Source organism: Equus asinus, chromosome 14, assembly GCF_041296235.1.
Source record: "Equus asinus isolate D_3611 breed Donkey chromosome 14, EquAss-T2T_v2, whole genome shotgun sequence".
NCBI lineage: Eukaryota > Metazoa > Chordata > Mammalia > Perissodactyla > Equidae > Equus > Equus asinus.
The window spans coordinates 306,380-331,512 of record NC_091803.1 but is presented as its reverse complement, the minus strand read 5'-3'; the positions used below and the strand labels follow the sequence as shown (position 1 = coordinate 331,512).

The following is a 25,133-nucleotide window of genomic DNA, read 5'->3' as shown; positions in this document are numbered from 1 at the left end:
GGGCGAGCAGCCCTGGGCTCTGACCCGCCAAGGGCAGTGCCATTTCTGCTCATGCTCAGACCACCAGGGAGCCCAAAGCACGGCGTAGGAAGAGCAGGCGAGTGTCAGGACGCACCCAGAGCTCCCACAGGACGGCAGCGGCCCTCCCAGCCGTCCCTCGAGCGGACGGCGTCCAGCGGCAGGAGAGGGGCCGCGGAAACGTGATCACCTCCTGGGGCTTTAGGTCGCTTCCAGTTTCTGCAACCTCAGATCCCGCTGCTCTGGGCGCCGTGAGGACGTGGCCGTCCTGCGTCTGGGTCGTTTCTTACACCGGGCACCCAGACCCGGGATTCCAGGCTCAGGGCCCACGGCCGCTACGGCGCCTGAGGCCAAAGGGCCCCAGTTCTGACTGTACCCACAGCACCCCCGGAACAGCAGCGCGTCCCACGACCCCTCCTCAGACCAGCGTCACCTCCCCCAAGACGGGGGCTTTGATTTGGGTCTGCGTTGTTGATGGGCGGTGAAGTGACCTGTCCTCCATTGCTGGTCCCGGGCTGCGACCCTTCTGTTGTGTGTTGTCTCTGGTTTTCTGACAAAAGAACAGGAACAAGAACCTCGGTAGGTAAATGCGCTGTTAAAATTAGGTGAATATACTTATTCTGTGCAGGTAAAAAGTGCACAGGGGATACAGTTATCACACTTAACTGGAGAATTCCGTCCGTTCAGGCTTTTGAATTTTTACTGTATGTTCTAAATTTCCATACTGTCAAACCCCACGGTCTTTTTTTAACTTAAAAATGTGAAATATAACACTCCTCCTGGTTTTTTATTTGTGACTTGTTCTCTGTCTTCCAGAAGTTTGGTAAACTACAGGAAAACTAAAATAGGAATTAGCATCTTTTCATAAGTTTTATTTGGAAAAATTTCAATCTCACAGAAAAGTCGTAAGAATAGTACAATGAACAGCTGTCTCCTCTTCACCTCAGTTCACCTGTCACCCACGTTGTCTGTCTGTGCTCTGTCGTCCTCCGTCCGTCATCTGTGTATCCATCCATCCATCCATCCATCCATCCATCCATCCACCCATCATCTATCCATCCATCCACCCATCATCTATCCATCCATCCACCCATCATCCATCCATCCATTCACCATCCATCCATCCATCCATCCATCCATCCACCATCCACCATCCACCATCCATCCATCCATCCACCCATCATCCATCCATCCATCCACCCATCATCCATCCATCCATCCACCATCCATCCATCCATCCATCCATCCATCTATCCATCCATCCATCCATCCACCATCCATCCATCCATCCATCCACCCATCATCCATCCATCCATCCACCATCCATCCATCCATCCATCCACCCATCATCCATCCATCCATCCACCATCCATCCATCCTCATCCATCCATCCATCCATCCACCCATCATCCATCCATCCATCCACCATCCATCCATCCATCCATCCATCCATCCATCTATCCATCCATCCATGCATCATCCACCCATCATCCATCCATCCATCCATCCATCCACCATCCATCCATCCATCATCCATCCATCCATCCATCCACCCATCATCCATCCATCCACCCATCCATCCACCATCCATCCATCCATCCATCCATCCACCCATCATCCATCCATCCATCCACCATCCATCCATCCATCCATCCATCCATCATCCATCATCCATCCGTCATCCATCCATCCATCCACCATCCATCCATCCATCATCCATCATCCATCCATCATCCATCATCCATCCATCATCCATCCATCCATCCATCCATCCACCCATCATCCATCCATCCATCCACCATCCATCCATCCATCCATCCATCCATCATCCATCCATCCATCCATCCACCATCCATCCATCCATAATCCATCCATCCATCCATCCATCCACCCATCATCCATCCATCCATCCACCATCCATCCATCCATCCATCCATCCATCTATCCATCCATCCATCCATCATCCATCCACCCATCATCCTCTATCTTCCATCTACGTATGTATGTATCTATTATATATCAATCTATCTATCCATCATTTATACTTCCCCCTACCCCAACCACCTCGTGACCCTTTGCCTCAGGAGCACAGCGTCTCCCAAGAACAAGGAGGTCCTTCTGTGTCAGCATCACACCATGAGCACCCGCAGGGATTTACCAGCGATGCAAGGACCTGATATTTCTCCCGTGGTCCCAGTTGTGTCCTTCGAGCTGTTAACTGGTCGGGACACAGGCGCTGGTCAGAGATGGGGCATTGCGTTGTGCTGTCCCGTCTTCCCAGTCTCTCTTAGTCTAGAACAGCTTCCCTCCCGCGTTCCCCTCACGACACTGACAGCGACGGTCCTGAAGGATCCAGGCAGGTGCCGTGTGGACTGTCTCTGGAACTGCTTCCCCAAGATCGGATCGAGACTCACCATTTTTGGCAAGAGCCCTGCAGGTGATGGCGTGTCCCCTCGCATCACAGCGAGACGCACACGGCGCATTTGCCCCGAAACCTTTCTTAACAACTTAGTTTCTTAATCCTGCTGAAATGTGCTTCCTGTGCTCTCCTCGCACGCCTCCCATCCAGGGCGCTGCTGCCTCCCAGACCAGGAAGCCTTTTCCATCGGGAGGGCCCATGTCTGATCCCGTCTTCCCTCTGGGAGGCGTGGAAGGCCAGCGGACGTGTCCCCAGCCAGCCCCACCCTTTGACCTCTGCCTGGGGGGTGAGTCCCGTCAGAAGCCGACTGCTAAGGGGGGCTGCAGGCACCCCCGCCCCCATGTAACGGACCCAGAGGGACAGGGCCTGCGGGCGGTACCCCGGAAGGAGGTGCGGGATTGGCTCTGGGTTCAAACAGGTGGCCAGCCAGACGACTCAGGCCAGCATCTGCCCCATCCTTGGAATCACGTCCAGGACACAGGGACTCCCCCATGAACCCCGAAGACCCTGGGGGGCCAGGGAGGGAAGGGGGACCTGCTGCTTGGCCTGGGAGGCTGGAAGGCTGGGGGCGCTCGTCAAACTTCCTGTTTATGCTCCTACATTTTGTTCCCCCAAAGACCTTCCTTCAATGGCCCCGTCCCCCAAGAATAAAAACTGAATTTTTTACTTGGGTCTGGAGGCCTTCCTGCTCTGCCCCACTGCCCTCCCCTCCCAGCTCATCTCCTCCTACCCAACCCCTAGTCCTGTTCCTTGAACAAGCCAAGCCAGTTCCTGCCTCAGGGCCTTTGCACCTGCTGTTGTTGTGTTTGCCTAGAATGCTTGACCTGGACCTTCTCGTGACCGGCTCCTCAGATAGGTCTTCCTGCCCATCCCCAAAATACCCTGCCTGACATGGTGTATTTATCACTTCTTTATGGCTTCCCCCAAGAGATCGTGGGCTCAGGAGGGCTGCACCCCCAATGCTTTGCATGGTGCCCGGCACATAAATACTTGCCGAGTGAATATTTCTTAAAAGCAGACCCCTGAGCTGGCTGTTACCCAGAAGAGGAAGCTGAGACTGCAAAACGCCAAAGTTTGCTCAAGGTCACACAGCTCATGAGCTAGGACGGGGGTCAGGGTGAAACTGACCCCCGGCTCTGCTGGTCACCAGGATCTCTGGGGGTTCAGGGCTCTGCTGTCTTCTGGGCAGGAGGTAGCCCCCTCACCCAGTTGGCTCCACGGTGTAGACACGAACTCCAGGTGTCTTGACTAGCATTTTCTAGGAGAAACATCACTGGAGCCATGCACGGCATTTTAAATTTTCTAGTAGCCACGTAAACAAAGGAAAGACAAACAGATGAGATGAATTGCAATCATACAGTTTATTTAACTCCATTCTAAAAAATGCTATCTTTTCAACACATAATTAATAAAAAAGTTACCAATGAGAAATTTGACACCCTTTGTTCCCTACGGGGTCCTCGAAGGCCGTGAGCTTGCACGCACAGCACAGCACGATGATTCAGACCAGCCACGTTCCACGTGCCCAGCGGCCACTCGGGGCCGGTGGCTCCCGTTTGCACAGCCCAGCAACAGCCTTCATTTCCTGAAGCCACCACCAAGCGTCCCTTAACGTCGGCCTTCACCCACAAAATAGTCACAAAGCATCGCGGGCTCGACGCGATTGGAACTGCATTTCTGTTTGTGTACTTAAAAAAGGAAATACAAATATTTAATGGGGAGTTAAGACAACACTGAGAACACCTTCTCGGCCTGCTCTGCTCGCGGGCTTATCTTCCTTTCCGGGGAGCCTGAACTGGAAAGGCCTGATTCCCAGCCGAGCCTCCAGCCTCCGGGGCCTGAGGCAGCCCAGGGGCATGGCTTAATTAACACCTGTACGGGCACTTTTGATCTTCAAGGAGCCGTGCCCACTCGGCTGAGCTGCTCCGGGATTAAGGGCCCTGAACCCAGAAAGCCTTGCCCAGAGATAAAGGGGACGGTGGTGTTACGTCATTACAAATTGTTCTGGTTCCACCCCGGCATGGGGCAGAGGGCTTGGTGTGGATGCCCAACTGGCCTCCACCTGTGTGACCTGGGAGCAGGCAGCCGCGCAGCCGGGCCCTTGGCCCTGCAGGTGTGTGTGCATGTATGCACACATGCATGGCTGCTTCTCTTCCTGGTGGATTCCTCGTGGACGGGGGAGACGGCCCTGCATGGGGGTTATTGGCCCCCATTCTCCAGGGCAGATTGGGGACGACCCACACCAAGAAGGCCAAGGTCAAGGGGCAGAGGGCAGCCAAAACTCGGGTGTGCCCCTCCCGTCCCCCCTGGCAGTGGGGATCAGGTGGGCCTGGGCTCCACATCCTTTATGGCCGGTGGCCACACGTCCTTCTGCAAACCGTGGGACAAATGCGTCCTGTGTTGCATGTATTTAATAGGCTGGCACAGAGGGGCCCGTGCCGTCGGGGAGCCGGTCTCCCGGTACTCCGCCACTCCCCAGCTCTGCGGCCTGACTTCTTGGCGTTCAAACGCTCCCTCTGTGACACGGGAGGTGGGACAGGTCTGTGCTCCCTGGGGTCTGCTGCAGGAAACGAAGCCGCTCAGGGACCGAGGGGCTCGGTGGATGTTAGTCACGACCCTGACCCCGGGAAACAACAACGACGGCAGCAATGGAGCACCGACTGGGGCCAGGCCGCAGGCAGGCGCAGAGCAGCAAGAGACAGAGCAGGAGCTGGGTGAGGTGCAGTTTAGGGTGACATGCTGGCTGCCCACCACGCACAGCGCCCGGCTTGGTGACAGGTCCTTCGTAAAGGCAGCGTCCCCCTCCAGCCCCCAACCCGGCTCTGAGGAACCGCCCAGGCCCTCCCGGCTCCTCCCTGGCAGGGTCACAGGCAGTGGGCAGGAGGGAACCAGCTGCACGGGGGCCCCTCTCTCCGCCTATTTGGAGTGCCTCACTCACCTTAATTACGGGCCTGCGGGTACGTCGGGGCGCGCCCGGGACTCCCGAGATAGCCCAGAAGCCCCGGCTCCGGCTCCGGGGGCGGCCGGACATCCCGGGCAGCCAGGTGCACCTTCACCCCCCATCAGCGCCTCCCCACCTGGAGACCCCGCAGCGCCCCCTTCCTCCGCGGGGCCCTCTGGCCGGTCTCGGGGCGCCCGCAGCCCCCAGGGGACGCGCACCTCCGCAGCCCGCGGCCGGAGTCCTGGGTGGGGGGGGCGGGTCTCTCCCTCCCGCACACAGCCGGGCGTCGGTGGGGGGACCGCGCCTCGATCTCCCGGCCTGGGCGGGGATGCCCGGCAGAGCCCGGAACGCCGCGCCCGCGCGCTCGGGCACGGCTGCCCACGCCTCCCGACTGGAGTGTATATTTAGCCTCATTATCAATGTTTGCAGTGAACCGTGTGAACCGCCTAATAGCGGCTGGAAGTGAAACTCGATTCCCGGGCAGGAGGAAGCACGTGACCACGCCTGGTCCGGAGGGGATCACGACGGGGGGCTGGCAGGTGCGGTCGCCCCCGCGCGCCCGGCCTCTCGGAGCCGAGCATCCGAAACCCACCTCCAGGGGCCTAAATTAGGAGGGCGGCCGGAGCGTGAAAGGGCGGGGTGCGGGGGAGGGAGGCCTCGGGCGCGAGTTCTTACCCAAATTGGTGACCCCTTGGTCAAGTCGGTCCTCCGGTCTCCATTTCCAGCTCTTGGAAACAGACTTTCTAGGGACCAGTTTCTTACGAGGATCCGGGGGAGGGTGGGGCGCGTGGGGTTAGGGGCGTCCCCGTCCCACCCAGGGCGGGCCCTGGTGCTCGCACGCGCGTCGTGCCCCGAGTGTCCCCCAAAAAGGCGGCTGTCGCGCGGCTGCAGAAGTCCTGCCACCCTCGCGGCCGCTGTTGTCGCGGTCGCTATGACGACCAGCTGCGGTTTTATTTTTAATAGCGTCCGGCGATTAGAGCGAGGCCTGCGCCGCCCCCCGCAGCTCTCCGGGCCTCCCCGTGCTCCCCGCCCTCGCTCTGGCCGGAGACTCCCGGGGACGACGCCCCAAGGCGTCCCCAGACCTCCCCTCCTGGCCCCAAACTCGAACTGGGCGCCCCTGAAGTGCCAGGCCAGGACGGGCTGCTCAGGGGTGTTGCGGAGCCCCCCCCTCCCCGGGGGGAACCAGCGACCCTCTGTGCAGAGGTTGGAGCTGGGAGGGACCCGCGCCCCCGTCCTCAATTCAACCAACGTTTCCTCCTTCATTCCCACACCCGTTATCAAACCTTGTCCTTTAACCCCAAAGACGTGTTCTGGGGTCTTCTCTGCCCGCCAGGACTCGGAGGCTCAGTGGGCGTGACATGGTCAGCTTTGGGGATGACCATCAGACCGCGTCCAGGCCCAGTCCCCACACTGCACTTCTGGCATCCTTCCAGAAACTGCCCAGCGGTCTCCCTCTCGGAAGCAACAGGAGGTTCCACCTGGACAGACACGACTGGCTCTCACGTGCCCTCCAGACCTTTCCAAGTTTTCCCTGGTTCTCCCTGGGCCTTCCATCCTGACCGCCGGGGAGGGCGCTGGCATCAGGGTCGCAGGTTGGGGCTGTGGCCCAGGGGGAGGCAGGGCCGCTGGCGGCCGCAGGTGTGTGCAGGCTCCGGGAGGGAGGGCGCTGTGGAACCGGGCCCGCCAGACACTGCAGGAGAGGCCCCGCCCCTACCTCTCCCGGTATTTGGGGGGAAGGGGAGCGCCCCCCGAAGCGCCCTTGGGACTGGGCCTTTGAAATGCCGAAGCCCGCCGAGGCGGGGATGAAAGAGCGCCCGCGGGCTGCGCCTTTACTGCCTTTGTGTGGCCGGAGGGCGGCCGGAGGGGGCGCGGGCCTAGCCCACGGGAGGGGGGCGCTGGGGGCTGAGGGCCAGGCCGGGCAGAATTCTCGGGGCCCACCCACCCGGGCACCTCCTGGCCTCCAGGGGCCTGGGCCGTCTAGCTTCGCGGTGGCATGCCCGGCCACCCCTCTATGCCTGGTCCTCAAGGGACCCTCCGCGGCCGGGGTCCGATCCCACCTGGCCTAGGCGGGCGGGATCCGTCCACCAGGGCGCACCTGCCCTTTCGTGGCGGGGGAGCCGTCCGGCCCCGCGCAGGCCTCGGCCTCCCGCGCGTCGCTCCCCCGCACCGCGCTCCGTGCCGCGCCTCGGCCGGAGGTGGCGCTCTGTGCGCCCAGCGGATCCCGGAGAGGGAGGTTCAGACCGGGGGGTTCCTCATGAGCGGCTCCCTTCCCGTCCTTCCCTCCCACCCTCGCGAGTTCCCGGCTCAGGCCGCGGCCCGGCCTTCCACGAGGGAGCGGGGACTTGGGGACGCGGGGTCCCAGGGTGGGGACGAGCCTCGCTGCAGCCCCCTCCTCCGACCTGGGCGCTCTCCCCTCTCGGAATGTGGGTGGAGGCTTCATCCAGACGCCCCAGGCACCGGATTCTGGGCGGGGGCGCGTGGCGGCCGCCAGGTGAGTGCCCCAAACGCGCCCCTAGACCCGCCCCACCTCCCACCGGAGACTCGCTCCCTTCCTTTTATGGAGAGGGGGACGCAGGAGCCTCGGAGCCGACCCGTGGAGAGAGGCCCGAGCGCCGGGCGGGGGCGGCTCGCGTTGCCCTTTTTGGCGTGGGAGCTCCGGGCGCTGCCCTCCGCCACCGCTGGGGCCCGAGAGAGGCGAGCCAGCGACGGCGGCCTCCTCCCCTCCCCGTCCGGTGCCGCAGGACTGCAGCTGGCACGGGGGGCGGGCAGGCTCGAGGGAGGGGCGCGCGGAGCCCCGGCGGCCGTGCTCGGAGCCGGGCGCCGGCGTTGATGGATCTCCCTGCCCGCGTGAGCGCGTGTGTGTGCTCACTGCGGCGGCGGCGGCGGCGGAGGCCGGGCCCTGCCCGGCCCCTGCGGCCCCCGCGCGCTTCCGAGGTGCGGGTCCGGGGCCCGGAATCCGGGGGAGGCGAGGGGGAGGGGGCGGGGGAGGGGCGCGGCGGCGGCGGCGCTATAACCCCCTCCCCGCGGCCGGCCGGCTCCACACGCGCGCCCTGCGGAGCCCGCACAACTCCGGCGAGCCGGGCCTGCCCGCGCCTCCTCCTCCTCCTCCTCCCCCTCCTCTCCCGGCGGCGCCGGCTCGGCCCTGCGCCCGCCCTCAGGCCCGCGCGGCCAGGCCCCGGGCGGCCGCGGGCGCTGCCCGGCTCGGGCCGGCGGAGGGCGGAGCGCGGCGCCGGAGCCGAGGGCGCGCCGCGGAGGGGCGCACGCAGGCCGCCGGGCCGCGCCGTGCTGGGCCGCGCCGTGCCCGGCCGGGCGGCGGCGGCGGCGAGAGGAGGCCGGAGGCGAGCGCGGGGCCGGCGGTGGGCGCGGGGGGCCGTCCGCAGCCCGCAGCCCGCGGGGAGAGCGCGAGCCCGCGCCCGGGGCCCGGCCGGGCGTCCAGACAGGTGATGGGTGGTGCGGCAGCGGCGGCTGCAGCCTCGCTCCGGGGTCCCTCTCGGGGCTGATGCCCGCAGATTCGCGGAATTGCCGGCCGGGTTGCTCCTAAAGCCAGCGCCGGGGAGCGAGCGCGGCGGCGGCCAGCACCGGGAACGCACCACGGAAGAGGCCCAGCCCCCGCCCTCCGCCCCTTCCGTCCCCACCCCCTACCCGGCGGCCCAGGAGGCTCCCGGCGCGGCGGGCGCGGCGAGCGCGCACTCCCTGCTCCTCCTCCTCGCTGGCGCTGCCTGCCTCTCCGCGCTCGCTGCTCGCGCCGGGCGCGCTCCGCCGGCTCCCTGCTCTCCGCGCCACCCTCGTCCGGGCCGCGCTCCCTGAGGGATGGTACTGAATTTCGCCGCCACAGGAGTCCGGCTGGAGCGCCCGCCCCGCGGCCTCGCCTCCCCGCCGAGCCGCCAGCGCCTCGGGACGCGATGAGGACCTGGGCATGCCTCCTGCTTCTCGGCTGCGGATATCTCGCCCATGCCCTCGCCGAGGTGGGTGCCACCCCCGCGCCCCGGCCCCTCTCCGCCTCCCCCGGCGCACGCCCCCTGCGGCTGCCGGCTGGCCCGGGCGCCCCGGGCTCCGGGGCTCTGCGGAGCGCGTTCTGATTTCTGCCAGGGTGGTCGGTTTTTGAATTTTCCCAACTGGGTTCTATTTTCTGCCATGCCTAAGTGTGTCTGGTGAGTTTCCAGCGTGTTGCGTCGCTTTGCCGCGGAGGGCGGCGGGGTGGACGAGTGGGGAGAAACTTCGGGGGGCGCGGGCTCGTCTCCGGGGAGGGGACCCGGGGCGCTGCGGGCGATGCAGTATCGGGGTTCGGGGAGCGCCGAAGGGGGTGTGTGAGCCGGCGGAGCCCGGGAAGGGAAGGAGAACGGCCGAGGGGCAGGTAGGGGCGGCTGCGGCGGGAGCCCCCGGCAGGCGGGGTGGGCAGCGCGGGGCCGCAGCCCCCGGTTCCAGGTCGCCAAGCCCGCGGGGCGGCCGGGCCCGCGCAGTCCCGCCCGCCCGGGGCCTGCTTACAGGTGGCTGCGCGAGGCGAGCCGGGGCCGGGCCAGGCGCCCGCGCCCTCCCACCGCCGGCGTCCCCCACCCCCCAACCTCCAATCCCGGGTCCCCGGGAGCCGTGCGGTGATGAATGACTTTCTGCAGCCCAGTCCTGGGAACCTGGTGCTCGAGACCACCCCCCCCCCCCCGGCGACCCCCGACTCCCTTTAAAAAGCAGGGCTGAGTAGGGGGAGCGTGCGGTGGGGGTGGTCTGGGCAGGGCTGGGGAGCGGCGCGAGGTGGATGTTTAACTCTCGCGTCCCCGGCAGCTTCGGCTGCGTTTGGGGCGTCTCGGTCGGCGCTAGGGCCGCGGCTGGGCCAGAGCCCGGGGTGGGGCGAGTGTGAGTGTGGGTGTGAGCGAGTGTGTGCGAGCGCGTGTGTGAGTCGGAGAGACCCTCTCCCCCATAGGCTCGGCCGGGGATTCCGGGGTGTGAAATTTAAGCCCCCGGGGGCTGGATTAAAGTGTTGGGGCCGCTGTGACTTTGGTCGCCGACCCGTGACGCATTTCAACTTGATCTTTCTCCATGTCGCTTTCACCATTAAATCAGGAACTCGGGGCCCCCGCCGCCCCCAGACCTCCTGTAACCGACGCCCCGCGGGGGGAGGGGGGCACAGGGCTCTTGTGTGGAATTGTAGGAGCGGGAAGGACTTTCGTTTTGCAAAGGGCAGACAGGGATGGGGACTAGGGTTTGGGGGGGTCTCACCCAGCCCCACCCCCGGGCCTCCGGCTCCAGGGCCTGGGCAGGGGGGCGGGCGTCCTGCGCGCGCGGGGCCCGCGTGGGTCTGGCCGGGCGTTGTCGGGGGGCCAGGCGCTCTCGGGGGGTCGCTGACCGTGTGGTTCTGCTTGCAGGAAGCCGAGATCCCCCGCGAGCTGATTGAGAGGCTGGCGCGCAGTCAGATCCACAGCATCCGGGACCTCCAGCGACTCCTGGAGATAGACTCCGTAGGTAAATCGCGTCCCTTTCCTCGGCGCGCGGGGAGGGCGCGGGCGGGCGGGTGGAGAGGGCGCCCCGGCCGCCTCCCGCGCTCGGGCCGGGCCGGGCGCCGCGCAGGAGCGCACCGAAAGGTCAGAATCCAACCTCGGGCCGTAAAAGCCCAGGCGCATGAGTCAGGAGTTTCTCTTCCAGTCGCCGCTTTCTGCCCCGGTGGCGGCGGCCGAGGGCTGTTCGCTCGCTCGCTCGCTCGCCCGGGGATTGTTTTTGCATTTAAGGAAAATGCCTGGTGTGTCACAGAAAGTTCAGCCGCATAGAGGGCGCCGGCGGCCCGGCCAGGTGTGCGGCCCGCGCCTGCCCTCGGCCGGAGGAGCGCGCCAGCCTGCCCAGGCCCGGGCGCAGAGCCCTGGGCGCGCGCGGCGGGGGGAGGCGTGGGAGGAGCCGGTGCCCCCGGGTCGGGCCCCCCTGTGGCCGCCGCGCACTCGCCAGGCTCCTGCCGAGGGGCCGGGCCTTTGTGGTCGCGGGAGGCCCGTGCCTTCCCTTTTCACGAGGCAATAAAAAGGCGCGCCTTGGACGCATCTGCTGTTGGGGCTCATCCTTAGGCCCTGGAGTGGAGCCACTCACTTGACAAAACAGTTTATTTGTCAAGCGGAGTTCGGAAGCTCCTGAGCGTCGCTGTGGACTTGGACCGGCCCCGGGTGGGCAGAGGCGGTGGGGACAGCCGGTTGGCTGCGGTGCACGGTGGGCCCTAGGGAGCCCCCTCGGAGGGCAAGGATTCTGGCCGGCATCGCATGGGTGGGAACTCCGGTGTGAGATTCAACTAGGAAAATACTCACATGGAAAACTTACTGTGGATGGTGAAGAGAGGCCCCGAGTGAACTTGTCCAACCGAGCGAGTAAAGGCACGGGTCGGGTGGAAGGTTTGTAAGCGAAATGAAGATTTTCCTCTCCCTCGAACGGCCCTGAAGAAGGGAAGGGGGGCGGAGGGGGAATTCAGTAAAGTCACATGTCGAGTCATTTGGAAATTTGTACCTAATTACGGTGGTGCAGAGCGAGGCCTGGCTGTTTTCGTTTTGTGCCAAAACCATTTTCTAGCCAGGCCGCCGGTTTCTGTAGTTTCTTGACCCAGGAAATCCTCAGGCTGATCTTTATCGGGAAGGGGGTAGAATTTCACTTGGAGATCAGAGTTGGGCCAGGGGGGATTTCAATCTGGCTGCTTGCTGTGTTGCCCTGAGGAGAATGTGAGGCAAACGCCTGTTTGCATTCTGATGGTCCCGGATGGATTTGGGAAGTGGGGAGACTGTCTCCCCCAAAAGGTTCCAGGGCTTTTTTTTTTTTTTGCTTTACCCCAGGGAGTCCTGTGAAGGGCCAGGCCTCTCTGTGGGATGGCCGTGGGACGCCGCCACTGGGAAATGGGCCATTCACTTTTCTGCTGGGCCCATTCTTATTCTGGTCCCTGCAGCCCCGCCTCCCCCACCCCCCACCCATTAACGCCTTCAGCGGGCAGCTCATTCCTGACCTGGGGGCTTCTGGGCCTGAGCGTCTTTGGGGTGGTCCAAACTGAAGAAGCAAGGATGCCCCAGCCAATTCTCAGGTTCCCCCGTTACTGGGGGTGCTCATCTTTCTCCTGCCCCAGTGAGTGGCTTGTGGGTCCCCTGCCCGCTGTCCACCTGCCAGGTGTTGTGGGGTCTATAAGGTGATTCTCAGGGTGCGACTCCCAGTGCCTGGGAAACTTGGAGTGAGAGCAGACGAGGGGCCTTGGGGATATTCCTTGCTCGCTGGCCCTGCCCCCAGGGCTACCCTTTGCAACACAGACCCCGAGATGGGTTGGGTGTCCTTCCTCCTGGTCCAGCCCTCCTGTCACAGGCGTGGAAGCTGAGATCCAGGAGCCCACCGTCTCTGGCCTGAGCACCGGAGTGGTCCGGTTGCTTCTAGAACTTGTTCTGGGGGGCTCTGCCTCGACTCCTGTTCCCACCTGAGGGGAAGACGTGAAGCTGGTCGGGCTGCTGGGGAGGCTGTAAACACCTGGGCCGTCAGCTCCCCCTCTAGGCCTTGGGTTGCCCGCTAGGTCCATCCAGAGGCCCGTCTGGGATCAGTGCATCTGGGGGGCTGACTCCTTCCTCGGTTTCCTCTATCCTTCTTTGTAAAAACTCCGGGGTGGCCCTTCCAAGGGGCCTTTCTGGGTGTCAGGTTAATGCCCAGGAATCCCAAAAGAGGCTTTTGAGCAGACTGGCTCCTCCCCCGAGTGGGTGGAGCTGTGCGTTTGGCTGTGGGATCCTGGGTCCTCCCAGGGGGCCGGCTGCACCCCCACATTACAGATGTGGAAACTGAGCTCGAGGCTCCAGGCTGTCTGGCTGGACGCCCTGAGGTGGAGGATTCCTAGACCAGCTCCGGAAACTTCTCGGAGCCCGCCACATTCCGGGAGTGTGTACGGAGTGACGGGTAGTTGATTTTTTCATGGACGGCTTTGGCGTCCAGAGGCCGCCATGTGGTCCTTGAATGCCGTGGAATTTGGGGCCTGTTCGTCGGGTGCGATGACAACACACCGCTTGGTGGAGCGGCCTCGGGAGCTCTGTTCTCGGCTGGGCTGGCCAGGCGCCCATCTGCGGTCACTCAGTAACTGATCCGTAAATGTCCCCTCGGGCCCTGACGAGGCGCCAACGCCAAGAGTGGGGGACTTTCCGCGTCCGAGTTGTGTTCACACATCCGTGTACGAAGGACAAGAGGGAAACCACTCGATTGACTGTCCCCAGAGAAGTTCCGGGGCCTCGTGCCCACGGGGTTCCCTCTGAACCAGCATCCGTCCATCGCCCGCTTCCCCCATGAGTGTGGGGGTCGCGCCTGGTTCGCTGACCACCCATCTTGGTCGAGTGGCGAGGGATGGTCTTGTCTGACCAGGAGCCGTTTTCTGTCCATCTTGTGTCTCGAAAGCAAGTCGCCGGTTTCAGGTTCCAGCTCGGCTGATAAACCGGAGGGCTGTCGTTGCCTCTATTTACTAGACCGGGCGGGAAGGCCGTCAGCCTGGTCACGGGCTCCCGGTTCTGTCTGTCCTTGCTTGTCTGCCTGTCTCTCGGGCCCAGCGTCCTCAGCCCCCTGTACACACGTTAGGATTGTCACGAGTGAAGTGGTCAACGCCTGGCCGTGGGAAGGCGTCAGAAAATGGTAGCCAACGTCGTCGCCGTCCTTAACTTTCCTCTTGTGAGCGGAGGGCCAGCTGCTCCTTGGTTTGGCGATGGCACCGTGGCCACCACCAGGACGTGACTCACGAGAGTCACTTTTTCATGAAAAAAAAACGCTTCTTGTAACAGTTAGCTGATGGGAAATTCTTACGGCATGAGTAGTCCAGTTCTGGTCTGATTTTGGGTCTTCAAAAAACATCGTGCAACATTGAGTCGTTTTGGGCAAAAAGTTGCGTTCTGCTCAGGCTTCAGGATTCTGGGAGCGTGTCTCTCGCCGTTGGCGCCTGACGCACGGATTTCCGTTTCCGTTTTAAAACGTGCAGCTTTTCAGTCTTGGTGGTTGGTGGACCGTCGACGAGGCCCAGGTGGCCGGGCACCGAGGAGGGGCCTCTGGTCTGGGCTGGTGGCCAGGACACCAGTCGAGCTTCTTGGGGAAAAGATGGCAAGACAGGACGTGGTGCAGCTGCTTTAGCTCCTGGCCGTGGGGCCCGCCTTCCTGGACCCGTTGGCCTTGGTTATCTGTGGGGAGGCAGAGGTGGAGGCCAGAAGTGGGAAGAGACCCCCCAGCTGGTCTTGGGGTCAAGGCTGGGGGGGCCAGGTGTGACCCACTTCATCCTTCCAGCCAGACGGGCCAGACGCAGCCTCTTTTCCTTCCAGGAGCCTGGGAGACCTGGGCCTCTCCCAGCCTGTCTGGGGAGGTGTGTGCACCGGGGGGTCTAACCGGCTGGGGGATTGGGGTCCAGTTCTGATCTTGGCTGAGGGCCCCCCCTCCATGCTTGTGGCTCTCGGGCACTGTTCATCCTACCAGCTTGTCCCCGTGTTCGCCAGGCTTGGGCCGCCCCGTGTCCGTCCTGCGGCTGCCCCTTGCTGGACACTGGGCAGGAGGCAATGTGTCTTTCTTGTGTTTCCTGGGGTGTCTCCCCCTCTCGCCCTCAGAGTGGACTGACTTCAGGAACGAGTGGGGTCTGGCTGTCCGTCAGAGGTTGGGCTGCCCCATCAAGGGTGTGGCTTTAGCGAGAGGGAGGGAGGGAGGCGGACACAGGTGCGCTGGGAAAGCTGCCCTGCGGGCTCTGCTCCTCTTTCCGTCAGCCCGCTGTCCAGCCTGCTCTCCGAGGTGGCATCCTGCCCGGGAGGTGGGCCTGGCGCAGAGCAGCAGGCCTGTTGGTTCTGGGTCTTGTGGACGCAGAGAGCGGTCTCAGGGCTTCTTCCTTGGAGAGGAAGGGGAGGCCCCCCCAAGTCTGCGGCTTTGCCGTGAGCTGCAGCGAGGGCGCCACGGCCTGGAGACCTCCGTGTGGGCTTGTGGGGGTCGGCAGCATCTTTTCGGGCATCTTCCATCCTCTTCACTTCTGGGACCTCTCCTCACCCTGTTGCGGGAGTGGAAGGTCTCCTGGGGGGACCCCCGTCATCATCTTGGGGAAGGAGGTGGGGTGTGCTGGCTGCCATGTGGGTGGGCGCTGGCCGGCTGGTGCCCAACTCCTCTTTCTCCCCATAGGGCCCGAGGATGCCCTGGACACCAGCCTGAGAGCCCACGGGGGCCACGCCACCAAGCATGCGGCCGAGAAGCGGCCTGTGCCCATCCGGAGGAAAAGGAGCATCGGTGAGTTCTGGGGCCTGGGCGGGCTCCCCGCTGTGGCCTCAGTGAGCGTCCGTCCCCAGCACCCTCAGCTCTGGCCGCCTGCCGTCCCCGGGGGCCTCCCCCCACCCCCTTCTGCCCCCGCCCGCCCGCTCCTCGCTGCAGGCCTGGCCGGGGCCAAGAGTTTCCAGGAGCGGAGAGCCATCGTAAATTCCTCAAGTGCCCGGTCTTGTCGGGGCCTGCTCTCCAGGAGGCCTCGCGGGGAGCGTGGCCGTGTTCCGTCCCCAGTTCCTAACGCGGAGCGCTGGGGCTCCTGAGCCGCGCCTGGTGGGCTGCCTGCGGCCCTGCCCGCTCCTGGGGCTCCCCCAGGGCCCGGGGTTGGGGTGTCTTGGTTCTTGTTCGCTCTCGAGCATCCCCTCGTCTGTGTGACCCCCGTGAGGAAGGACGAGCTGGTGGGGTCTCTGGGCCTCAGGCTCTTCTCTTAGGGCGTCTCTGCGTTTGCTTTCTGGCCCTGGGGAGACAGTTGGGGGGTGTGGCCCACCCAGTCCCCTGCCATCGGGGGTCCTGAAGCTGCTGAGTGTGTGTGACCTTGGGCGCGTGGCTCCTCCACTGAGCTTGGGTCTCCTCCAAGAAGCTGGCTTAGAGCTCCTACCTTTAGCCTGACGTGCGGGCACACGGTTCCCAGTTAGGGCTAGCGGGCCCCCAGGTGAGGTTCGCTCTCAGGACCACGCCTTTCACATTCTCAGACCCCGTTCTCTAAGGGCTGGTCTCCTGGCTCCGCCCTCTGTCCCGACGGCCAGGTTTCCTGGGCCCCTCCCACCTGGCGGCCTTGGGCTGGGCCGTGAGCGAAGCCTGCCACCCCCATGGGGCGACCAGACGCCTGGCACCCAGCCCACGTTGTTTGCGAGATGTTCTTGGGGACCAGGGTGTCTCCTTGCCCAGGTGGTCCCAGGTCCCGAGGAGTTGCGTGCCCCAGGGCCCCCGGGACGTCATCTCAAGCCCACAGGAGGGGACACACAGGCTGACCAGGCACAGGGGCAAGGGCAGGCCAGTCTGGTCCTTTGATCTCATCTCAGGCTCTTCCCCTCGTCGGCGCAGGGAAGGCCCACCCGTGCTGGCCACAGGGTCGTGCAAGGGGCTGGGGCATGCGTGTCGGGGCCGTGCTGGGCCCCCCACACCCTTGGAGGCTCCTCCTGGCTCTGGGCTCCGGCCCCGTGGTGTTGCTGGGGCAGCGGCTCTGGCGAGTGGCCCTCCGCCTGCTGGCCGGGCATCCCAGGCTCGTGTCTGGGCGGCAGGGCCTCCCGTTGGCCGGTCCCCATGGCTGGACAGCGCCAGGCGGCCATTGCAGACGCCCAGCTGGGCCTGAGGCCGGCGTGGGGAGGAAGGTCGTGCACCGGACTGTGTCCCAATGTCTGTGTGTCGTGTCTGTGTCCTGTCCTGGGTCCCTGGGCCTTGATGGAAGAGACTTTGGGGGTCCCTGGCCCACCCGCCCTCAGCCGCACCCGCAGCCACTCGGGCCCCTGCCCTCCCCCGACTCAGCTCCCAGCGTCCTGTGGAGGAAGCTGCAGCCCCGGGGGTGTCACAGAGGGGGCGCGGGTGCCAGCGGGAGGCGGGGAGCGGGCTCCGCGTTTGTTGACCGCAGCTCTCGTCTGCAGAGGAGGCCATCCCCGCTGTCTGTAAGACCCGCACGGTCATTTACGAGATACCTCGGAGCCAGGTGGACCCCACGTCCGCCAACTTCCTGATCTGGCCGCCGTGCGTGGAGGTCAAGCGCTGCACGGGCTGCTGCAACACCAGCAGCGTCAAGTGCCAGCCGACCCGCGTGCACCACCGCAGCGTCAAGGTGAGCCCTGCGACAGCCGGGGAGGAGGCGGGGCCGGGGCTCGGAGCTGGGGCATGGGTCCCCTCTGCCAGCCGACACTCACTTTCTCTTGCGTGAATCGGGGAGGGCACCCTCTTCCTTTGGGATGTGCCTGTTGTTGGAGCCGTTCTCCGGAAGGTTCTGTGAGGCCGTGCGTTGTCCCCTCAGTTCGTGGAGCCGTGCTCACTCTGCCCTGAGACCCGAGTGGGGTCCGGAAGCTTCTCCCAGGGCCGGGGGCCGCTCCCGTCCCATCTTGTCTGTGACATGGGTCTGCAGGGCGGTGACCCCGCTCTGGGGCTGTGGAACCCCGAGGGCCCCGGGGCAGCTGGCCATCCTGTTTCGGGGCATCTTCTGGCCTCTGGGGGCTCTGCCCTCTGGGTGGGCTCTGGTCCCGCTGGACCCTGGGGGGCGTGGATTTGGGCCACAGGGCCCCCTTCTCGGCTGGGCCTCTGATGGCTGGTGGGTCCGATTCTGCTGGAACAAGGCTGTCGGTTCTGGGGGCGCATTCGAGCTCATTCCTTGACCATCGGCATTGTCCCTCATCCCTGTGCCCGGCGGGTCCCTGTCGGGCTGGAGTGGGGAGCCGGAGGGAAGCCGTCCCGCTGTGGGGCTGCGGGGCCGGCCGGGCCACTTGTGGTCACACGGGAAGCACTTGAGACCGGACAGCTGCCCTGGACTCACCCGCAGGGCCTTGGTCCCAGGCCGCACTCCGCGTGCTGAGCGAGCGCATTCCGCCGGCTTCCTGCCCGGCCCCAGGTGGCCCCTGGGGCGCTGGCTCCCGGCTGAGGCTTCTCGGCCCCCTGCCCGGACACCATGTGTCCCTGTTGTTGCTCTGGTTTGTCAGAGAAGGAAACTGAGGCCCAACTGTGCATTCGGCACCCAAACGGCCCTGCCTGCCCGCCGGCTCTTCACAACTTGTGCCCCTTTGGGTCTCAGTGTCCCCCCTTGGTATGTAGTGTGTCCTGGGCCCCAGGCACCCAGGACCCTGCGGTCTTTCTCTCTGGGGCGTGGGGGGGGTGGCGGGTGCTCCAGATGCGACGGGTGCTCCAGATGCGACGGGCGTGGGGTGCTGTCTGAGATGGGGTCTCTGGCTTGGGGATGCTGGAGCAGAGTGAGGCTCCATCCTGGGGACCCCCGCTGTTCCCCACCCCGCTTGCTCCCTGTGGCATGAGGCCTGGGGAGTGTCCAGTCCTGGGTGGGCAGTGACCCCCCGCCATGGTCCCCCCCAAAGCAGGTGGGCCGCATCCAGAGGCTCCAGCACGGCCAGCGGGAGGGAGGGTGGGCAGCCCCTCCTGGGAGCCGTGGTCCATTTCTGCCTCGGGCACCAGCCCAGGGCCCTTCTCGGCCCAGACGGGGCTGCGGTCAGCCCAGGGGGTGGGGGCCTGGTCCTGCAGCTGGAGCCCAGGCAGCTGGTTGCTCACTGGGTGCCCGCCTGGGACCCCGGCCCTGCCTCCTGCGGAGGGTTGGCAGGAAAACATCCGGCCCCAGGCTGTGGGGTTCTGGTTGAGAGGGGACAAGAGGTCAGCGGGAACAGGAGGCCCATTGTGGAGGCCACCCGGCCCCCCACGCCTGGCCTGAGGAATCCCAGACCCTGGGCCTGTGGGGTGGGTGCCGGGGGTCAGCGGCCCCGGGTTGGGGGCTGTCCTCTGTCCTCTGGGACTTGCCCTCAGGCGGCAGCTGGACTGGGAGCCTCTGGGGGGCGGCCTGGCAGTCCCACGGTCCCCACTGTCCTGGGGCTGCATCAGAGCTGGTCAGTAAACGAACGAGTTGGTCGGTCCCCCAGGTGCCCAGAGACCGGGACCCAGCTCTGCGGCCGTGTCCAGGGGGTCGGCGGAGGCTCTGCTTTGCTTGACCGCAGGCTTCAGATGGGGGTGTGGGTGTGTCCCCCTGGGGCCAGGCCGGGCTTTGCAGCCTGATTGAGCAGGAGAGCCCGTCAGCTGCCGGGGGTCCTGCTCAGGGCTCAGGGCCCAGGGCGAGGGCAGTGGCTCTGGTGGTCTGTGTCTCGACGTGGGGCTGGGGCCACCCCATGTCTGCCTGAGGAAGCCCCCGTGGGTCAGGTCGGGCCTTGGAAGCTGGACACGGCCCCAGGGGCATGGCCCTTTGGCATCAGGTCCCGGAGCCTGGGGTCACCATTCTCCGTGCCACATTGACCTCTAGCCGGGTGAGGGGAAGGGCTGAGGTCGTCCCCTTCACCAGGCGTCCGCTTCATTCTATGCGGCTGTGGGGGGCTGGGGAGGGGACATGGGGTATGGACTCTGGGACCGCCACGTCCCGGACTCAGGAACCACCCACTCCTGGTCGAGGGACGAGCCCAGGGTTTCTGCTATTTCCGAGTCCAGGCCTCCTTCCAGCGAAGAGGCGGCCTTGTCTGTGCTGCCTCAGTTTCCCCATCTGTCAACAGGTGATGCCTGCCTGGACTCTGGGAGGGGTGGGTCCCCCTCAGCACAGGCCTATGTCCAGCCGGGACTGGTGGGCAGCAGGGCCTCAGTCCCCTGTTCCTCCAGAGGGCGTGACGGCCTCACCAGGTCCTTTCTTGGGTGGGTCTGGGGGGCCGAGGCGCCCGGCCGGGTCCCTCGGGGGGAGCGTCTCGTCCTGTGGGCCCGGCTGGCACTGAGCACACGTTTCAGGGTCTGACGTTCGCGGCGCGTCCCTGGGGGAGGAATGTGGCCGTTTCCTGCCAGACGTGCGGGGCGGAGCGTCGGAATCCTCGCATTCCCGCGGCAGGTGTGCTCACCGCCCGCGGTTTGTTTTTCTTTGATAAAAACGGGCCGTCTGCAGAGAAGTGGGTCCCAGACCCGAGCGGCCGGTGCTCCTCGCACTTTGCAATGGGGGCCGCGGGCGGGGGACGGCGTTTCTGATTTGTCCGCCACCCCGCCGGCTGTCTGTCTGGGCAAACAGCCTGCTCCCCTCTGCCCGGGAATTGGGGGGCTCGGCTGAGCCCAGGTCCCCGTGTCTGTCCCCCGAGGAAGCTGGGTGAGGCTTGTCCACCTCCCGAGGGCCAGGCGCCATCTGCTCTCTGGGACGCCTGCTGAGGTGCGGCCCACCCTGTGACCTCGAGGGAGGGAGGGTCCGTCCATGACCCCCAGTGGCCCTCGGGGCCTGCTCACTGGCCTCTCTCGACTTGGGAGCTGGGGGTTCTGAAGGGAAGTGCTGACTCCAGGCCTGCCTCCCTCCCTCCCGAGGCCGCCCGGGCCCCCCTTCCAGAAGCTTCCATAGACGTGGCCTCGTGGATTCCTTTCGGCGACCCCTGGGTGGGTGTGACCTGGCTCCCATTTTGTAGACAGGACAGGGCGTCTGTCTATCCACATGGTCTGGAGACGCCTCCCCCCAACCGGGGCTCATGGTCCCCTGGCAGGTGGACAGGTGAGTGCAACCCTGGATCCCCCCAGGGAACAGACCCCCACCTGCGGCCGCTCCTGCCTGGGGCCTCTCTTTCTCTCCCGATTCTTGACCAGGAAATCTGCCAGGCCCGCCCCGCTGCGTTCACACCCGGGCCGCACGCCTCTCCCACGGCCGCCGCTCGCTTAGCACCCTTTGCACTACGGGTTAACCATTAATGTGGCTGAGCAGCCATGGCCAGGTCGGGACAAGCCTCAGGGCCGGCTCACCCTCGGGCTGGGCCGCCCATTGCCAGGGTGCAGGGCTGACCCTGCTGCCCGGGGCTCCTCCGGCTTCTGGGCTCCAGGCCCTCCCAGTTGCCTCGGTGCCGCTATGTGTTTGCAGTATGACCTGGGCGGGCTCTGCTCCCCTTCCGCCTCAGTTTCCCTGGGTGATCAGGAAGGGGCGGAGTGGATGTCCCCAGGGCGAACATTGGCATAGACGGAGTGTCAGCTGTGCGCCCGGCTCCGCGAGGCCTGGGACGAGCTCCCCACGGGGCCCAGAGCTTGGGCTGCGGGCGTTCGGGTTGGGGGCCCCCTGGGGCCACTGGAGAACTGCGTCTGTGCAAATGGATGGAGCTGGGGGATGGCGCGTGGGTCTGCGGCCTGGCACACGAGGCTCGACAGGGCTCCCTGGGTCGTGTGTTACGTGTTCACGGATGCCAGGCGTGTGCATCCGTGTGTGCGCGAGTGGAAGGGTGGAGCTGTGCTCCTGGTACAGAACAAGCCGCCTCTGGGGCTCCGACCTGGCATCTGTGGGGGTTTGGTTTCTCGGCTGTCTGGACGGTGCCTCGGGCCCTCGGGGCCGGGCCGTCTCCTCCCCGGGAGCAGGTGTGGACGTGGGTCCCTGTGCTGGGGTTCTGTGCCCAGAGGGGTCGGGCTGGCGAGGCCCGTGGACGGGCGGCGGTGCCTTCACGCGACTGGCAAGGACCCACCGCTCGGCTCTGGACCCCCAGCCCCTCCTGGGACGGCCCGGGGTCCCCGCCTTCGTCTCTGAGGCGGCTTCCTCGGTTCCAGGAGGGCTGTGGCCTGGGGGTCACAAGGTGGCCGTGCGCCCGGCCCGGCTGCTTTGGGGAAGAGGTTTTCGGTGGGGCCGGCGTGGCCCGGAGCCCGTGGGGTCCTCATCTGGAGCCCATAACAGACCGGGGACCCCGTCCAGACCCAGCAGCCTCCTCCTGGGCCTCGGGCAGCAGCCCGGTGTCTCGGCCGCGGCCTTGTCTCTCCTGTAGCATCATTTCACGTTGGAAACGCCCCGCGGCCCTGGCTGTCCCCCAAACGTTGCAGCATCACCGTCCCTCCCCGCCCACCTTGGGGCTCAGACCTCCTCCCGCGGGCCGCAGCCTTAGCGGTTTACTTTCAATTGAAAAGGGACCGGGCACAGGCACTGCCTCTCCCGCGGTGGGGAGGTCGGGGGTCGGCGGTGGCCCGCGTGGCGCCCGTGGCGGCCACGGGGCTCACGGCCTGGTCTCGGCAGGTGGCCAAGGTGGAGTACGTCAGGAAGAAGCCCAAGTTGAAGGAGGTGCAGGTGCGGCTGGAGGAGCACCTGGAGTGCGCGTGCACGGCCGCCGGCCCCCGCGAGGAGGAGACGGGTAAGCGGGCGCGGCCGGGAGCCGGGCGGGGGCCGTGGGGTCTGAGGCTGCAACCGGCCAGCGAGTCAGGGCCGGCGCTCAGCCGGGCCGATGGAGGCTCTCGCGGGAGGACGGCGGCTCGGTGCTGACCGCGCGGTGTCGCCGTCCTGCCTCTGTTAACAGGAAGGCGCAGGGAGTCAGGTAAAAAGCGGAAAAGAAAGAGGTTAAAACCCACCTAAGGCGGCCGACCAGGTAGGCGCTCCGCGGGGGCCGCAGCCCCGCGGGTGGAGGCGCGCTGACCGATCGCACGGACAATCACCCCCCCGGCCGGACACGGCCCTGATTGGCCTTGATCGCGCTGCGGCTTTGGTGTGGGGCTGGGCTGCGGGCTCCTCGCTCCGTCCCGACGCCCCTCCCGCCACAGGGAGCCTGACCCCGGCTTGCGGCTGCCCCAGCGCCCGCCCTGGCTTCGGGCTCTATCCATGATCGGGAGGCGGAGGCCTCACGGGAACGCAGTGATTGGGGTTTTCTGAGCGGAGGCGGGTGGCTCTGCCATTTTCCAGCTGGGTTCCCCGCCCGTCAGACAGATGAGGAAACTGAGGCTCACAGGGGTCTAGGAACACCCTGGAAATAAGGGTTGAGCTAAGGTAGACGTTCACTGTTCACGTAAAGCCGCAGACCAGAGCAGGCACGGCTGTCTCAAGGTGCCATCAGGGGCACTCCTCCTTCTAGGACCAGTGGTGGCCATCCTCAGAGTTGCCTCATGGCCGTATGTGGCTGCTAAAGCTCCTGAAATCACATCTACACTCCACACTGGAAGAAACAGATGGGAAGAAGGGTGAAAGAACCCTCTTAGAGAAACCCCACCTGGTGGCTCTTGCTTCGAGCCCGTGGCCATCCCTCAGCTGCCGGGGGTCTGGGAAATGAAGTCTTTTAGAGAGGCACCGTGCTTCCCAGAGGAAAACGGGATTTGGGCAGCCAGTCTCCTCCTGGAGGGGGCACTTTCAAGGCTTCCCGGCCCTTGGTGTTGGCCCGTCTAGCTCTGGGTGGCCCGGTCGTGGCTCTGGGCCCGCAGGAGCCTGTGTGTCTGAAACAAACAGCCGTGAGAATTCTTAGGGAGGAGTCGGGTCCAGTGTGTGGCTGCAGAGCTGCCAGGCCAGGGGCAGGTCCACTCGAGCATCCTTTGGGGGGGAAGGTCCACACAGTAGGTCCCAGGAGCGACCCCGAAATGATGGTGTGGCCTGGCTTCTGCTAGCCCGAGGGTGTGGTGGGGGCCAGCTTTGTGTCCGGCTGTGCATCCAGGCCTCAGACCACTGGGCTCTGGCCCCATGGGCCAGCCGATGACAGAGACCCCAAAGGGAGAGGCAGGTGTCCCGGTTCCCCCAGGCCCTGCTGGGCTTGGGCTGCGGGCATGCGGGTGGTACGAGTTTTGGAATGAGCGGTGGACGTGGGATGGGGACGATGCTTCTGGCCCAGAGCTCAGTGTAGACCCACCCGCTCAAAGTGTCTGGAGGGCATCCATTCTCAGGGTTGCCTCATGGCCCAAGAAGGCTGCCAGAGCTCCAGAAATCACATCAAGCTCTAGGCTGGGAGAAAGAGGAAGGTGTGGAGAAAGGCAAAAGAACCTTTCTGGGCCTCAGTTTCCCCCATCTGTACAATGGGAGAACGGGGTTAGTCCGGGAGCCTGGTCCCAATTCTGGGCAGGGTGTTACAGAAAAGGTAACGAGGCATGTTTGATTTTGAGAAAATTCGTGGAAACTTCAAATCTGAGACCTGCCACGCTGTGTGTGCGCGCGCGCTGGGCCAGATCGGGTCGCCGTCCCCGCGGCGCCGCGTGCTCGAGCCCCGACTCTCGCTCAGTGTGTCTCTCCGTCTCCTGCAGATGTGAGGTGAGGACGAGCCAGCAGCCCTTCCCCGGGACACGGATGCACGTGGCGTGTTACATTCCTGAACTCTGTACGGTGCTTGTGGCCGGCGTGCGGTCTTTGTTCTCCTCCGTGAAACCCGTCCCCGTGCGCACCCTGGAGAACAAAGAGACGGCCCACGCGTGTTTCCTGTGACGTCAAGGCGAGATCGTCGCCCTCGGCGACGGGATGTGGGGAAGCTCCCTCGTCCAAACAAAGAGCGAGAGAGTGAGCGAGTGAGCGCACGCGGACTGACTCCCAGAACGTCTGAACGGTCGCCGGAGTGGGGGACGCCCCGGGGACTGGACGTCTGTCCAGGGCGGCCACAGGTGCTCAAGCCGAGGACACGGGGCCCGCTTTCGGGACGACCCCGGACGGACGCCGACGGGCCCGTGGGCGCCGGGAGTGTCTCAGATCCGCGTCTCCTCGCGGTGGTGTTACGTCTGCACGAAACCCTCCCCAGAGCCTTAAGTGGGTTTTTTTTTTTACACCATAAAGTGATTATTAAGCTTTTCCTTTTTACTCTCTGCCTAGCTTTCTTTTTTTTCTTTTTTTTTTTTTTTTAATCCTCTCCTGGATGGCGTTTACGCCGGTGACACCAGGCTGCTGTGACGGTCAGGACGGTGGGACGGTCTCTCCCGAGTGGGACGCGAGCGAGCGAGCTGTATTAAATAAACGCGGTGTATACCCTCCTCCGAGGCGTGTGCTCGTGCTCCTGGCTCTTCCCTTCCTCCTCGACCCCCATTGCTTTTCCTTTTGGGCTTAAACCGTTTGGAGAGAACGGAGCGTGAACCAATCGCCCGCCGGCCCCGTGTCGCCTGCCGGGGGCCGGAGCCCGCGGTGCGAGCAGCTTT

The 25,133-nt window shown here is 64.8% G+C and overlaps 1 protein-coding gene and 1 long non-coding RNA gene across 9 annotated transcripts; one reads left to right on the top strand and one right to left on the bottom strand.

The window, feature by feature from the left end:
- Positions 1-3,779: 3,779 nt before the first annotated feature.
- On the bottom strand, positions 3,780-7,571 carry LOC139040129 (uncharacterized). The gene is made up of 2 exons (XR_011494032.1): positions 7,436-7,571; positions 3,780-6,856 (listed from the first exon to the last, which is right to left on the bottom strand). It is a non-coding gene; the product is annotated as an uncharacterized lncRNA (long non-coding RNA).
- A 9-nt stretch (positions 7,572-7,580) lies between these two features.
- On the top strand, positions 7,581-24,971 carry PDGFA (platelet derived growth factor subunit A). 8 transcript variants are annotated; one of them, XM_044746886.2, is made up of 8 exons: positions 7,581-7,869; positions 9,214-9,343; positions 10,736-10,832; positions 15,489-15,593; positions 17,225-17,412; positions 22,282-22,396; positions 22,559-22,627; positions 24,258-24,971. In XM_044746886.2, exons 2-7 carry the CDS (start codon positions 9,281-9,283, stop codon positions 22,612-22,614), a joined length of 624 nt encoding a protein of 207 aa, XP_044602821.1. In that variant the 5' UTR covers positions 7,581-7,869; positions 9,214-9,280; the 3' UTR covers positions 22,615-22,627; positions 24,258-24,971. The 8 variants fall into 8 exon arrangements, with proteins under 8 accessions (XP_044602821.1, XP_070340118.1, XP_044602820.1 ...); XM_044746885.2 differs by lacking the exon at positions 7,581-7,869 and adding an exon at positions 7,913-8,312; XM_044746884.2 differs by lacking the exon at positions 7,581-7,869 and adding an exon at positions 8,661-8,818.
- The last annotated feature ends 162 nt before the right edge of the window (positions 24,972-25,133 follow it).